The sequence below is a fragment of the Bison bison genome, unplaced genomic scaffold (genome assembly GCF_000754665.1).
Source record: "Bison bison bison isolate TAMUID 2011002044 unplaced genomic scaffold, Bison_UMD1.0 scf7180017864519, whole genome shotgun sequence".
NCBI classification, from domain to species: domain Eukaryota; kingdom Metazoa; phylum Chordata; class Mammalia; order Artiodactyla; family Bovidae; genus Bison; species Bison bison.
Window position 1 is genome coordinate 12,388,085 of NW_011495072.1, and position 16,717 is coordinate 12,404,801.

Genomic DNA, 16,717 nt, shown 5'->3' on the forward strand with positions numbered 1-16,717 from the left:
TGTAAAGTCAAGTGGGCCTTAAGAAGCATCACTATGAACAAAGCTAGTGGAGGTGATGGAATTCCAGTTGAGCTATTCCAAATCCTGAAAGATGATGCTGTGAAAGTGCTGCACTCAGTATGCCAGCAAATTTGGAAAACTCAGCAGTGGCCACAGGACTGGAAAAGGTCAGTTTTCATTCCAATCACAAAGAAAGGCAATGCCAAAAATGCTCAAACTACCGCACAACTGTACTCATCTCACACGCTAGTAAAGTAATGCTTAAAATTCTCCAAGCCAGGCTTTAGCAATATGTGAACCGTGAACTTCCAGATGTTCAAGCTAGTTTTAGAAAAGACAGAGGAACCAGAGATCAAATTGCCAACATCCGCTGGATCATCGAAAAAGCAAGAGAGTTCCAGAAAAACATCTCTTTCTGCTTTATTGAGTATGCCAAAGCCTTTGACTCTGTGGATTCTGCCTTAGGGAAGGGTGAAGTTTACAGGCTGTTACTTCGTACAGATAATATATCACTGAGATAATATAGCTCAGTACCTCATGCTTGATATGGCCAAAGATCCCTTCTGAAACTTGCTTATTCAGATTTATCTCTGGAATAAGGCATTTATCATAATAATCATGGAAGGTTAAATAAAAGTTTGGCTCATCTGCTCAGCACTGCACACCTATCTCTCTGTATTCCTCAAAACTTTCAAATTTTAATTAAATTACATTAATATCCTGCTGAAATATCTTGACATAAATAAAAATTCATTTCAGTGTGCAATCTGTTCCTGGAAACAATGGAAACTCTTTGAGAGAACTTTAATTTTTCTAATAGGCTTGACTTCTATACTTATTCCTGGATTTCAGTACATTTTATATGTACTAAATGAAGCCTAGCATTCACACTGCCCCTAGTAACAATGCCTAACCTTACCTAGAAAATTGTAAAATTAATAGTGACAAATGCTGGCAGAGGATGAGATGGTTAGATAGCATCACTGACTCAGTGGACATGATTTTGAGCAAACTCCAGGAGACAGTGAAGGACACCGGAACCTGGTGTGCTGCAATCCATGGGGTTGCAGAGTCAGACATGACTTAGCAACTGAACAACAGAAAATGATGCCTTTTCAACTATGAGTATAAAATAATACTATATTAGTAGTTCAGTTGCCTTGATAAAATGTATGCTTATGTGAAATCATATTTATGTAATCAAATTATTATTTTATCTTTGGAGATAGTTAATAGTTGAGGCTATAATCATGTATCCATTTTTTTTGATAGTAAAAATGAAGTAGAGGGTTTCTATTGTAGCATAGCTTCTAACCCTGACATTCTTACCTATAAAATCCTTTACACTAGAACCATTTAGATAATAAAGCTGTAAAAATATTATTATACAGTTTTGTTTCTGTCAAGTTATATTTGTAATCCATTGTAATGTTTAGAATAGATTGAAAGGTAGATAATTTTAAACAGTACTTACCTGTTAGCTAAATTTTTAAATGGCAAGTTAGATTTATAAAAATATTTATAGACAGGAAATAAGTTTAGGACATTCACATTACAATTTTAATTTAATTTTCATTTATATATTTAGAGCACATATCATGATATAAAATATAATGTAGATATAATTTTGAGATAAAAGGAGTATCTTTGAAGAACTGACAAAATAATTCTTTCTATAGCTAGTAAGATTCTCTACATCTGATAAAACACTGCTCTTTCATGCTAACTGAGACCTGGAAAAGTTATCCTGAATCTGTTAAGAAAATTTGTAATTGTTGGTATTGTAAATTTGTAATTACTGTTAATTTTCATTTCTTGTGGACTGATACTGTACTTTATTTAGTGTAAATAGGCAATTTATAATCCTAAATGCTCAGATTGGTTCAGTATAATACTTTCTAAGGATTGAAACTGATCTTTATAAAATAACACGTAATTCTTCTCTCAAAGAAACAAACCTTCTGGAATGATCTATCTTTAATTGAAGGAGCCTGGGGATTTTTCTTCCATTTTAACAGGGTATTGACATAGGAGATAGTTTAACTATTCCAGATGAATTCACAGAAGATGAAAAAAAGTCGGGACAGTGGTGGAGGCAGCTTTTGGCAGGAGGTGTTGCCGGGGCCGTCTCTCGGACAAGCACAGCCCCTCTGGATCGTCTGAAAGTCATGATGCAGGTGAGCTTTAGGACCTTGTGTCTAAGTGCATCCAAAATATTCTGAAATAGTGAGAAATGTGGTACTTTGAAAAAAGATAAAAGATATCTCAGTAATAATCATACCTTTAAAAAGGAGTCTCTCATTTTTATTGCTATTAATCCTAAATTCAGTCCATGTAAGTATTTACTTTAAATTGTTGGTACATATGTATGTGGTCAGTCACTCAGTCGTGTCTGACTCTTTGTGACCCTATGGACTATAGCCTGCAAGGTTCCTCTGTCCGTGGGCTTTTCCAGGTAAGAATACTGGAATGGGTTGCCATTTTCTTCTCCAGGAAGGTGTGATGAACTTTTAATCTTGGCATCCTGTGCCTATTCAAATGTTTAATTAGAAAGGAAAATCTCTGGCCATTGTTGTAGTACTCTCCTTAAACTACTTATATTTTCCTTCTACTTTATGTACTTTCTTAAAAGAGGGTTTTTTTCTGAAATCTAGACTGTTGGAACAAGGATGTAATTTAAAAAGTTATTCTAAATCTGAGGTTAGCAGAAGGGACCTGGTTTTATAGATTGACTTTGCTATTTACTAGCAGTGTAACCCTGGCTGGTTGGTGCTCATTATGGTAACCCATTTAATCTAATAATGCAGCCGGGGGATTTTATCCTCATATTATCTGGCTCAGAGAGTTGAATAACTTTTCCCTCACAACAAATTAGACAAGGAATGGAGTGTTTTTGACTATATTTCTCATACTGCCTGAAACCCCTGAGGCTTCATTTTCTTTCATTCTAGAATGGGAGCAAGACTATCTAGCAAGAGTGGTAAAAACATTAAACAATGTAAGTTATGGGAAAATGCCTGGTAGGCTGGAATACCCCCCTAGAATATAGTAGTTGCTTTAAGAAGGTTTTTTAAAAATTGTATTATTGTTCCTGTGGTCAGTACTTTTGTATTTGTCCTTAGATTTCTGTACAGAATGATTTCTGACAATATTTTCAACGAGAATTCATCTAGAATATATCTGCATCTCAAAATATATTTAGGGGTAATGATACTACTTTAAAGAGAAAGGAGAGAGCATGTATTTTTGTTTTTAGGAATGGTAGTAAATTGGCTGAGAAATTTTGAATAAGCTTTCATCTTTCCTTTGTCATATTTTACTGTGCAGTTTATTTAAAATAAAATGGATATATTTTGACTTTATTTCCTACAAGTTCAGAAAGTTTCTCAAAGTACCTTTGGATTCAGTAATTCACAGAACTCACTTTAAGCTTTTATACTTATGGTTATGGTTTATTATAGCTAAAGATACAGATTACAATCAGCCAAGGAGCAAAGAACATAGGGCTGAGTCCATGGAAGAGTCAAATGCAGAATTTCTGTTGTTTTCTCCCCGAAGAGTCACAGTGTGTTATTTCTTGGCATCAGCCTGTGACAACATGCACAGAGTTGCACACTGGTCAAGGAAGCTCACCTAAGTCTTTGATGTTGAGGGTTTTTATTGTGACTACATCACATACTGCCCTCGTGGCTAACGTTTAATCTTCAGCCCCTCCGATCTTTTTTTTTTTTTTTTAATGTAGTAGTGACTCATTTTGTGTAAGCTGAAACAATCAGAAGAATAGCTGACTTTTGACAGAGAAGGAGATATACTGTATGACTTCCCTTAAATGTGGAATCTAAAAAGAAATTATACAATGAGCTTGCTTACAAAACAAGAAGAGATTCACAGGCTTAGAGAACAAACTTATGGTTGCCAGAGGGAAGGGATAGTTAGGGAGCTTGGGATGGACGTGTGGCGCACTGCTATATTTAAAATGGAAAGCCAATGAGGACCTACTGCTCCTGGTAGCACATGGAACTGCTCCATGTTATGTAGAAGCCTGGATGGGAGGGGAATTTGGAGGAGAATGGATACATGTGAATGTATGGCTGATTCCTTCTGCTGTTCACCTGAGACTATCACAACATTGCTAATTGGCTATATCCCAATGCAAAATAAAAACAAAAAAGGATAGCTGACTTCTTTATTTGGGGTTTATTATATGTAATCAGTTTTAGATAGAGGCAAGCATAGGGTCTAGTTTATTTAAACAACTATGACATTGGTAGTACGAGTCAGGTAATTTATTGATAGTCTCGGGGTCAAGAGTTCACACATGATACCTCAAGATAAGCCATGGAATGTACAGGTTTTGTTTTTGGTGTCAGGCTATGTATATCCTAGTCTCTATGGTTCTGATAAACATAATATCCAAATTGTTTTCAGTCCTATTTATATTTCATGTCTGTCTTATTTCTCAGAGGGGAGGAATAATATATTGCCTTCACTATATTTTTCTAATTTTTCTTACATTGAACTTGCTCATATGCCAAAGGGTGTTTCATAGCCTAATAAGTATTAAGTTGGTTCATTTTATCTTATGAGTGTTGTTCATGATTTTAATTTCGATCATGTCTTCTCTGCTTTCCCAAAATGAGAATATCAATTTTTCTTAGAGTCAGGCTTCTACAATGGTGGTAATAGTTCTTCCCATTATATATTTTCTCAACCTTCTATATTTTCAAATACATCTTTTTGTAGTAATAAATAGTATTGAAGGAAAGAGAGTGGTTGTATTGCTGCTTTAGAAATAGTAATGATAGTATCTCAACAGTATTTTATATCATTTTGCTTTATTTTTAGGTCCATGGATCAAAATCAGCGAAAATGAACATATATGGCGGCTTTCAACAGATGGTGAAAGAAGGAGGTATCCGCTCGCTTTGGAGAGGAAATGGTACAAATGTCATTAAAATTGCTCCTGAGACAGCTGTTAAGTTCTGGGCATATGAACAGGTAATAGTTATCATCTATGGAATTTGTTAACAAGGAGGAGTCAAACTGATTCAATAACAATTAAAATACCTAAAATATTAGATTATTATTTTAATACCTGATAATTTTCCACATATACTCTATGAAGAATTTCTGTTACAGGAGATTAGATTAATTTAGAGATTCCACACTAAATTCTGGGATTCTGAATTTCATATTACTTATATCAGAAAGGTTTTTGTGTTTTCTAAGTAGCTCTTAAAGGAAATGCAAGATTTTAGCTTACTCATTTTGAATTCAGAATAGAAGTTGCACATGAACATAAGTTTTTATGAAAGTGTCCCCATCCAGAATCTGGAAGGAAAACTTTTAAGTTCAGATCCTTTGTGTAATCTGACATTGCTATAAAACTGAGTTGAATTTAGAATGAAAGCTCCATCAGTTGGGGGCTTGGCTGCTTCTCCATGCACTCTAGCACACGGACAGAGCCTGGCATGTGATAAGTCTTCAATAAGTGTTGAATGAGTGAGTGAATGAGTAAATGAATGAATGTGATTTACTTCTGAATTAACCTTTCTGTTAATTTGATGTTAAAAGGAAATACACTAGTGGATTTTTAGAATTGGCTTCTCTATATGGTCCGTAGCAGAGTTGTCTAGTTAAGCATGCACAAAATTATTCTTTCCATGATTTCTTTTGTCATTGTTAACCATAGATAATAAGAACCTTGAAATTTAACTCCACCTTATATGTTGTATTATTTCAAATAGATTTTTGATTATTTTTGAGAGTGTTTAGTTTTTTGTTTTTTTTTTTTAGTGTTTAGTTCTTGAGCAACAGAATACTCTTGAGAAGGTTACAAAGTCTAGAGGAGTCTTTCCTTGGCTTAAAAAATAGAGAAGCAAAGAAAAAAATTGAAAAAAATCTAGCCTCTATGACTTAAATTATAGCCTGTCATTGGGAAGGATATTTTCCCTCTATGAAATCATGAGTTAGGGCTTACATTTTAGATACCTGTAGGTTATTCTGACCACATACTGGATTTTATGATAGGAAAGCCAGAGCCTAAAACAAATATTGAAGTATATTAATAAAACCATTATTCCGTAGGCAGGAAGTCAGTATTTGTAGAAGTTTGTATTAGTGTAAGCAGATATGTGTGTTACACTTTATGCTACGTGGCTAATTTTCACTTTGGACACCACCAACAGGCATCCTCTGCTTCCATCCAGCCAGACTCCTTTCTGGGTGCTCTTCACAGTATTCTAATTTCTGCATGATAACTTTTCTTAGAGATCAGGAGACAGCTCTCTGCGCAAGGTGGTGCAGTGTCCTTGTGGTGGTCTCTGGGGCCTGTTTTGCCTGTTTATTTTCTCTCCCTGGTGTAAGTCTGTTTATCCCTCAGGGCTCTGTTAAGTCCAGCTTCCTATTAGAAGCATTTCCTAAGCATCCCAACCAAAACTGATGCCTCAGCTGCCTGACTTCCTTAGAATACTATATTATGGAATATTCAGTTTTCCATTGGATAATAGACAACCCATTCTTTTCCCCAGTGAATTGTAAACTACTTTGGGATAACTATTATGCCATACATATTCTCAAATTTCCCAGAGTACCTAGCTAGCTCCCTTCTGGATTCAAATAGGTTTTGTTTCATTGAAAAACTAACAGTTTAGAAAAATGGAGAAAAGGATAGTGTCAGCCTGGTAGGTAGATGTCTTAAACACATCAACAGAGGATAAAGTGGTGGTCCATTTTGGTTCTCACTGGTATAACAGTGTGATTTTATCAGGATCAGGGAGGCAGTGTCGTGGTGTGTTCTCATGGTTTCAGCTGCCATCTGTATTCTAACTGCCTTCCCTTCTAGCATTTTTCTATTCCTCTTAGTACCTACACATCCACCTGTGCACTGCATATCTGTGCATCTCCACCTAGATATCCCAGGGGTACTCACAGTCATCCCTCCACCACCCCCCCTCTAGTCACACAGACACACACACACAGACACACACGCACACATCCCATTCCTCTTTCTCTAGGTCTTACGGTGGTAAACATGATTCAGCACTTTACTGGAGAGTTATTTCCTCCAGGAAACCTTCCCTGTGTTTTCCTCTGTTAGAACTTTCATCAGAATTCAGTATTGAATTCAGGACTGTGAGCTTCCTTAGGCAGTATTTGTTTTCAGTGTATATTCCCAGTTCCGGAAAATCCCTGTTGAATGAATGAAAACAAAGAACTGCCAGAGCTGGGTTTGGAGCCCAAGGTTGCCCTCAGTCTTAAGTTCATTAAGATGAAAGGAAAGATGGGTATTTTGCACAGAAGTGGCAGCCCGTGGACAGAAATGTAGGCATGGGAGAGCATCATTCACTAAGGAAGCTGAAGTTTCACTGGGCTCAAGTGTCATGGAGTGGATGTCCAGGAAGATGTTGATGAAAACAGGCTGGACAGATAGGCAGGAGCCAGATGTGATGGGAGTCTGGATTTTATCCGTGGGGAGGACATTACTGAAGTGTCCTATGTAGGGAAGTAGAATGAGTGTATTTGCATGTAAGATCAACCTGGAAAGTAGAGGTGTTGGAAGAGAGTGAGGCTCTATTGGAGGCAGGAAGACTATTTAAGGAAATAATTCAGGGATTCAGGTAGGAAATGATGAGTATCAGTATAAGGCAGTGGCTGCAGTGATTGGCAAAAAACTGATGTGAACTGAAAAATATTTGGGGAAATAGAAACAACAGAACTCACTGAGTGGATGTGGAGGTGAAAAAGAAGAATCAAGAATGATTTCTGATTTCTAACTTGAGCAACCAAATACGCAGAAAAGACAAGAAGAATCAATCTTGAGATCAAATGACAGGTTGCATTTTGCACAGGCTGGGCTTTAGCTCTTTCTGTAACATGTAGAAGGAGTAGACAATAGGACCTTTGATCTCTGATAGGTTGTTATTGAGGTGAAGGCTTTGGAATAGATCACTCAAGAAGACTTACAGAATGTGAAGAGTTCTGGGGATAGGCCCAGGGAGAAGTAGAAGGAGAAACCTGCAAAGGAGACTGAGAAGGAGCAGCCAAGGGGACAGAAAGGAATTCATAGAAAGTGATGGCCTAGGAGTCAGAGGAAGAAGAGACTTTCATGAAGGGTAGGAAATATGATAAAAAGTTTTATCTTTTAGGATTTATCACCTCAGGGATAGGAAAACTTGGTATAAATGTTTCAGAGAAGTAGTGAGGTGAGAAACCAATTGAGATGAGCTAAAGGGAATGGGAGGCGAAGAAAACTGGACAGTAGACACCTTTGTTAGGAATTTACCTTCAATGAAAGGGAGGAGAAGAGACAAGGGAGAGAGTGAGAATGGAAGGATGTTGGATTTTGATATTTTGTTTTCATGGCATGCCTGTGGCTGAAGGAAGCATGTCAGTACAAAGAAGGAAGTTAAAAAATATAAATGAGACAGTTAGATAAGTGTTGCAGGTATTCAGGGAAAGTATGTGTGTCGGGTAGGAGTGGAAGGACGGGGGAAGAAATGTTATCCAGATTGTGGCAGGATTTGCCTTTGACTGCATGGAGAACTCTTCTCATGTCAGCTTAGGAAGAAGTGAATGTGGGTGATTTTGCGGGAAGTGGACAAAAATACCAAGATATCCTTGCCTGATGGCCTCTTTGTTCTTTCTTGAGTTCCCAAGAAAGGACTTTTTTTTTTTTTTTTTTAGAATGAGGGAGGAAGTGGTACTGGAAGCTGGAGGAGAATGGAATGGAGAAGGTTGAAATAGATATTCTGACAAATGGAGAGAGAGTTGACATGGATAGGGTGCATGGAAAGAAAAACAAATTGGAAGAAAGAAAGGAAATAAATTGAAATCCTGAAAAGGTTTTGAATGGCTTTGAGAGCCCATCTAAACCTCCTTTGAAAAAGTCAAATTCTGTGGCCTTGAGCAAGCCTCTTAAAGCCTCTGTCACCTGACACCACATCCCTGGGGTAGAAACTAAGCTTGGTGACATAGGGTTAAGCCCTTGTCACTTTGCCTAACCCTGTATCTCTGTCCTCAACTCTTCCCTTTGTGCATGGTATGTTTTGGGGTGCAAAAGCCCCAAACCCGTACTCTTAAAATATTTATTCTCTACCAGGCACTAAGTATTTACTGAGTCCTTTTGATGGGTGCTTTGGGTTGGGGTACAGTATGTAAAAGATATGTCTTCAAGGTTCCTATTCATATGCAGGATGGTTGTCGATAAATTGTATTTAATGATTGTGATGATCTAACATGCAGGGAAATTAATAGGGCCTATGCAGAAGAGGAGTTTTGGTTATTAACATTATGATGTAGTTCAAGAAATAGAGCCCATAGAAACATTGACTTTTGGGGGAGGCAGATATCTGCCATTTGGGGAACTTTTTGAAATTGTATTCAATTTTTATCATGAGCAGAGAAGCACAACTTTACTAGGACAAAGTATTCCTGTAATTTTGCACTAAGTTCTTCTGATTTTAAGGAATTGAACTCTGGCTGGCTCAGGAAAGCCAGGTCGGGGTGGCGGTAGGGGTCACTGTGGGGATGCCTGGGGCATTAAGGGGAGGAACCTTAGGGAGTGCAGAAGTGGAACCTCGCTGACCTGTCCCTTCTCCGTGTGTCTGCTTCGTTGTCACGTTGTCCATTTCTCCCTCTGGTATCAGTGCCTAATTACATGTGTAGACCCATGTCACAATTCTAGGAGAAAGAATCTGATTTGCTTGGCTTCTAACCACAGTCTAATTTGGGCAGACGTTTTCTCTCCAAGCTGTATAAAGATGATAATGATAATAATAGTAATAACAACAACAATGTTTATTGAACATTTGCCCAGCACTGTGCTGTGTTATATGTGTTACCTAATAATTCTTTCAACAACCCCATTTGGTATAGGTATTGTTATCACAGATGAGGCACCTGCAGTTTGGGTATGTTTGTGAACTTACTCAGAGCCATATAGTTGTATGTTCAGGGTTCCTGTTCAGGTCTGCCTGCCTTTGGAGCCCATGATATTAACATCCTGCCCCATCAATATTTTGGCTGCACTTGTGCCAGACTTCCACCCATGGCCGGATGAGCCTTGTCACTTGCTTTAGTACTGGTGGGCCAATACTGGTGGGGTCTGGGGTTGTTTTGTTAGTGTAATCATATGTATTATCTACAAAAACTGTTTTTTCTAAGTTGTTTTATTATGTGTTTGTTACTGATTTATTTGTACTGGTGAAAACCATGGGGACAGTATCTAAAAGCTGTGAGACTTTATTAACCTATGCATTTGGAGAAGAATGCTGTGATTCTGTTTCAGCAAAGGAGCTACAGGGTCACCTCTGTGGACCATCTGTGTTTTGTGGAATTCTAACTTGAAAATCACTCTCCAGTAAATGAGTCTATTGGCATTCAAGCCTTGCTTTTCTGTTAGATACTGTTAATGCAGTGTGTGCATTTTGAGAAACATCGCATTGTCAATTAATTGGTTTCTAGGAGCTGATTTGTATTTTGGTATTTTGTCTTAGCTTGGGCTGCCATAACAGAGCACCATATGCTGGGTGGTTTAAAGAATGGAAGTTTATTTCTCATGGTTCTAGAGCTGGGGAATCTGTCATCAAGGTGCTTCGGTTTCTGGTGAGGGCTGTCATTTTGGCTTGCAGATGGCCACCCTTTCACTGTCTGTGCACATGGCCTTTCTTTGGTGTATGCGTGTTGGGTAAGGGGGGAGATAGACAGAAAGGAAGAGGCAGAGAAAAGTGAAGGGGAGGGAGGGAGGATGAGATTGAACATGTATGTGGGAGAAAGGTAAAGAGCTCTCTGATGTCTCTTGTAAGAACATTAACCCTGTCATGAGGGCCCAATCTCATGATCAGACCATAATTTCTCCCAAAGGCGCCATCTCCAGATACCATGCATTGGAGGTTAATGCAGTTTCAAAATATGAATCTGGGGTGGGGGGTGGGAGGGAGAAAGAGGGGAAGAACGCAGTTCATTGTATAGCAAATATTAATGTACATTTAAAACTTCATTTACACAGTACAAGAAGTTGCTTACTGAGGAAGGACAGAAAATAGGAACCTTTGAGAGATTTGTATCTGGTTCCATGGCTGGAGCAACTGCACAGACTTTTATTTATCCTATGGAGGTAAGTACTGTTGTGAAGTCTTTTGTATTAATGGTGTTTGTATTTTTATCTATTGCTGCATAATAGGTTATCCCAAAATTAGCAGTTTAAAACATATTTATCATTTAAACTGTTTCTGTGGGGTCACAGTTTCTGTGGGGTCAGGAGTCTGGCCTCTGGTTCAGGATTTCTCACAACCTGCAGTCAGGGTGTCAGCCAGGGCTGCAGTCCCTGCAGGTATCAATGGGGGATGGACTTCCTCTTAAGTTTATTCATGTGTGTATTGCCAGGGCTCCATAGCTATTGGTTGAAGATATCAGTTCCTTATTGCATGGGCCTCTCCATAGGATGCTGTGTATCCTTATAACATGGTAGCTGTATTTTTTTCCAAATCAGTTATCAAAGAGAACACCCAAGATGGAAATTGCACTCTTTGGTCATATCTGCTCTACTTTGTAGGTTGCACAGACTGCCCCTGGTAGACTGTGGAAGGGGATACATATGGTATAAATACCAGGAGGCTGGGAGAGTTGGGGTTTATCTTGAAGGCTGGTTGCAATAGTGTTAGTAAGAATTAGAACACCCAATTCTCTCTAAAGAGTTTCTGTACCATAAATTTTATAATGGAACCTTAGAATTAGATTAGGTGATGGTAATCCTAACTGGACATCCTTCCAATAGAGCATAGATTAGCAAACGATGGATCTGTGAACTATTTTGTACAGCCTTTTTTTTGGTTTTTGCATTTTTACCTTTCAAAGGTGGTTTAAAAAACAAAACAACAAAATACAAAACCAAAGAATTTGCCTCAGAGACCTGGTATTTTAGTCCTGCAGAAACTAAAATATTCACTTTATAGAAAAAGTTCACCAACTCCTCCTTTAGGGTAAAAATAATATTACAGATGTGGATATCTATTGATATGACAAAGGGTTTTTTAATAACTGAAAAGACCTAAGAAATACCGTTAATTTTCATCTTTATGGTATGTATGTTAATATAGCTTTCCTTTCAAGCATCTTAATATTATTGTTCATATTACTCCACACATCCCTCAAAAGATATCCTAATTAATATCTAAGCTTCCTCTTACATCCTCCACCTCAGTTAATAGCATCACCTTCCCTCTATCCTGCTGGCCACATCCTGAGTTCCATGCTAGAAACTCTTGAGTCATCCTTCCCCCTTCCTCCATATCTAATTTGTCACAGTTTTGTTAAGATATCAATAGATTATCTCTGTTTCCTCTGCCACTCCCTAATTCAGATTCTATTTAAACTAAAGCATCTTCTTGTCTCTGGTCTTAGACCCTCAAGAGAGATACTGTGTAAGAGTTTCTTACACATCAACAAATTGGACAGTCATTTGAGTGACAATATATGCTAGGTATTTGTTCTCTGTAAAATTACTTCTTTCAAATTCTATGATGATAGCATTAGTGTGAATAATAGTATTTGTTATATTCTTTCATAACCAGGTTCTGAAAACCAGGCTGGCTGTAGGCAAAACTGGACAATACTCTGGAATGTTTGATTGTGCCAAGAAGATATTGAAATATGAAGGCATGGGAGCTTTTTACAAAGGTTATGTTCCCAATTTATTAGGCATCATACCTTATGCAGGTATAGATCTTGCTGTATATGAGGTGAGTTTGTAGCAATCTTTTGAATCCAACAATATAGTTAAGTAGTTCTCATTGTTAGAATTTGACTTTATATGGAGAAGTACATGTCTGCCAGGAAACAGTTTGTAAACGAAAGTAAATTCAAGGGTGTATTCTTTGATCTTTCTGAGACCCCATATGCCTGTGATCTTTTGTATTAGATTTCCCTGTTAATTATTTCTATTAATGAAGATAATAGACTCACATTCAGATATAGTTGTTTAATTCTCTAATACCATATACAAAAATAAAATAAAAATAGATTAAAGTGCTAAGGCTGTATACCATAAAACTCCTAGAGGAAAACATAGGCAGAACAAGTCTTCAACATAAATCACAGAAGTATCTTTTTGGACCTATCTCCTAGAGTAAGGGAAATAAAAACAAAAATAAATAAATGGAACCTAATTAAACTTAAAAAGCTTTTGCTCAACAAAGGAAGCCATAAACAACATGAAAAGACTACATGTAGACTAGGATAGAATATTTGCAAACAGTGCTACCAGTGAGGGGTTAATTTCCAAAATTCACAAACAGCTTAATATCAAGAAACAACCCAATTTAAAAAATCAGCAAAAGGCCTCAACAAACATTTCTCCCAAGAAGACATATAGGTGGTCAACAGGCACATGAAAATATGCTCAATATCACGAATTATTAGGGAAGTGCAGATCAAAGCTACAGTGAAGTATCACCTCACAGCAGTCAGTTGGCCATCATTAAAAAGTCTAAAAGTAATAAATGCTGGACACAGTGTGGAAAAAAGGGAATCCTTGTACACTGTTGGTAGGAATGTTAGTTGGTACAACCATTATGGAAAAACAGTATGAAAGTTCCTTAAAAAATAAAAATAGAGCTACCATATGCTTCTGCAGTTCCATTCCTGGGTGTGTATCCAGAGAAAACTTTAATTTGAAAAGATACATGCACCTCAGTGTTCATATCAGCACTATTTAGCCAAGACATGGAAGCTACCTAAGGTCCAGTAACAGAGGAATGGATAAAGAATATGTATTTATACACAGTGGAAACTCAGCCATAAAAAAATGAAATAATGTCATTTGCAGCAAGATGGATGGACCTTGTTTTGTTTAGTTGCTAAGTAGTGTCTGACTGTTTGCCACCCAATGGACTTTAGCCTGCCAGGCTCCTCTACCCATGGGATTTCCCAGGCAAGAATACTGGAATGGGTTGCCACTTCCTTCTCAAGGGGATCTTCCCAATCCAGGGATCAAACCCATGTCTCCTGCATTGGCAGGGGGATTATTTACCACTGAGCTACTGTATAACACAGGAAACTATATTTGATGTCTTATAATAACCTATAATGGAAAATAATCTGAAAAAAAAAGACTGTATAACTGAATCACTTTGCTGTATACCTGAAGCTAACGCAACATTGTAAATTAGTTATACTTAAAAAAAATTATTACAGATGTAGTTGTTCAGCTTGGAAGATGATACTAGGGATTTTGAAGAGAGAGATAATAAGCAAAAATGGCATATTTTCTTTGGTTTGTAAAAATTTCATATTGATAAAGCCAAGAGACTGATGTGTGAGTAGCACAGATTTATTCTTTGTACTTGCCAGCCTGAAGAAACCTAGCAGGAAATAATCAAACACAAATCATTTATTTGGGATCAAAGAATTGCAATTCAGTGCATCCAGATTTGGGTAGCAATATCAACATTGTCTGCTAGGGAGTAAAAGGGGTTTTTAATAGCAAAGAAGGGAGGTTTGCATTACAAAGAATTTTAGAGGGAGCTGAAGGCAGAATTTAGTTGGCGAAACATGATTGATGGCTAAGGCTATCACTGGAGGGAGATAAGAATTCGTTACTGTGACAAGTTGTCAGTGTTCTTGCAGAGTCCTTGGACTGTCTGTGGTGTGGCCCAGTTCTTAAGTTCATGGTTCCACCTGGTGAGACGTACATAAGGTCTAACTCTTGAATGGCCTTTTGGCTTCATTTTAAAACCCCTTGACATAAATGACTCCATTTTATTTCACATATCACCCTTTTGATCAAGATCATTCTCTAAAAGCATTTCCAAACAATTTAGAGGTTTGCTTTGTCCCATATCACTGGGATGGACCTGTGCCATAAAATCATGTTCCTTGTTGGGGAGAATTTTTAATCTCCAATGCTTACTTCAAAGAGTCAGTGTCAAAGAGTTAGACCACATTTGAGCAACAGGGAGATATTCAGGAAATGACTCTTGGGCAGATTTGGTGACTCATAAGGAAGTTGTAAGTCACTGCTGCTGCTGCTGCTGCTGCTGCTAAGTCGCTTCAGTTGTGTCCGACTCTGTGCGACCCCAGAGACGGCAGCCCACCAGGCTCCTCCGTCCCTGGGATTCTCCAGGCAAGAATAGTGGAGTGGGTTGCCATTTCCTTCTCCAATGCATGAAAGTGAAAAGTGAAAGTGAAGTCGCACAGTCCTGTCTGACTCCTAGCGACCCCATGGACTGCAGCCTATCAGGCTCCTCCATCCATGGGATTTTCCAGGCAAGAGTACTGGAGTGGGGTGCCATGCTAAGGGTTAATAACTGACCAGTTAGGATCAGACAGTAATGAGTAGTTTTGCCACTATGTAAAGGGAGAAGAGTTGCAAGGTTGAGCTTGTTGTAGCAGGGTTATGTCACAAGTTAGTAATGATATTTCATATGGGGTAAGACAGCTTGCAGAAAGGTATTGAGTGTGATGAGAATTGAGCAAGCCTCCTGTTGCATGGGGGAACATAGATGATAAGTGGAGAGACAGTAACCATTTCCTCAGTTATGTTGTAAAGGCTGCTGCTTCTGAAATAGCTGTTATGCATGGAGGCAGACCTCTGGCCACAGGTCCGATTGTTGAGTGTCATAGCCAAGAGATTGGTGTTGACCTCTGTGCCTTTGAATGAGCAATCCTAATGCATTTCTCTGCTCTTGTACATGAGGTAGAAAGGGGGAAGCTGATAATTAGAATGGCCTAAAGCAGGAGACAACAAAGTCCACTTCTCAGGTTCTGGAGCCATAAAGATGTTTTCTTCCTACTCTAGAGGATCTTGTCTTTGAGCTTTGAGCAATGAATAAAGAGGCTGGGCAACTAAAAGTGTTTGGTCAGCTCAAGACGTTTTATTTATTTATTTTAGGCTGGTGGACTTTTTTTTTAAATTAATTAATTTATTTTTATTGGAGGCTAGTTACTTTACAATATTGTGGTGCATTTTGCCATACATTGACATGAATCAGCCATGGGTGTACATGTGTTCCCCATCCTGAACCCCCCTCCTATCTCCCTCCCCATCCCATCCCTCAGGGTCATCCCAGTGCACCAGCCCTGAGCACCCTGTTTCATGCATCAAACCTGGACTGGCAGTATGTTTCACATATGATAATATATATGTTTCAATGCTATTCTTTCAAATCATCCCACCCTCACCTTCTCCCACAGAGTCCAAAAGATTGTTCTTTACATCTGTGTCTCTTTTGCTGTCTCACATATAGGGTCATTGTTACCATCTTTCTAAATTCCATATATATGTGTTAGTATTCTGTATTGGTGTTTTTCTTTCTGACTTCACTCTGTATAATAGTTTCCAGTTTCACCCACCTCATCAGAACTGATTCAAATGCATCCTTTTTAATGTCTGAGTAGTAAGTTATGACCAACTTAAATAGCATATTAAAAAGCAGAGACATTACTTTGCCAACAAAGGTCCATCTAGTCAAGGCTATGGTTTTTCCTGTGGTCATGTATGTATGTGAGAGTTGGACTGTGAAGAAGGCTAAACGCTGAAGAATTGATGCTTTTGAACTGTGGTATTGGAGAAGACTCTTGAGAGTCCCTTGGACTGCAAGGAGATCCAACCAGTCCATTCTGAAGGAGATCAGCCCTGGGATTTCTTTGGAAGGAATGATGCTAAAGCTGAAACTCCGGTACTTTGGCCACCTCGTGCAAAGAGTTGACTCATTGGCCA

The 16,717-nt window shown here is 38.2% G+C and overlaps 1 protein-coding gene across 2 annotated transcripts in view; it reads left to right on the forward strand.

Moving 5' to 3' along the window:
- LOC104981701 (calcium-binding mitochondrial carrier protein SCaMC-1) overlaps positions 1 to 16,717 on the forward strand; it is a 58,272-nt gene that overhangs the window by 25,712 nt on the left and 15,843 nt on the right. For both annotated transcript variants that reach the window (XM_010830942.1, XM_010830943.1), the window contains exons 5-8: positions 2,019 to 2,177; positions 4,846 to 4,998; positions 11,009 to 11,116; positions 12,573 to 12,740. In XM_010830942.1, coding sequence (XP_010829244.1) covers positions 2,019 to 2,177; positions 4,846 to 4,998; positions 11,009 to 11,116; positions 12,573 to 12,740 — 588 coding nt within the window. The remainder of the gene's footprint in view (positions 1 to 2,018; positions 2,178 to 4,845; positions 4,999 to 11,008; positions 11,117 to 12,572; positions 12,741 to 16,717) is intronic.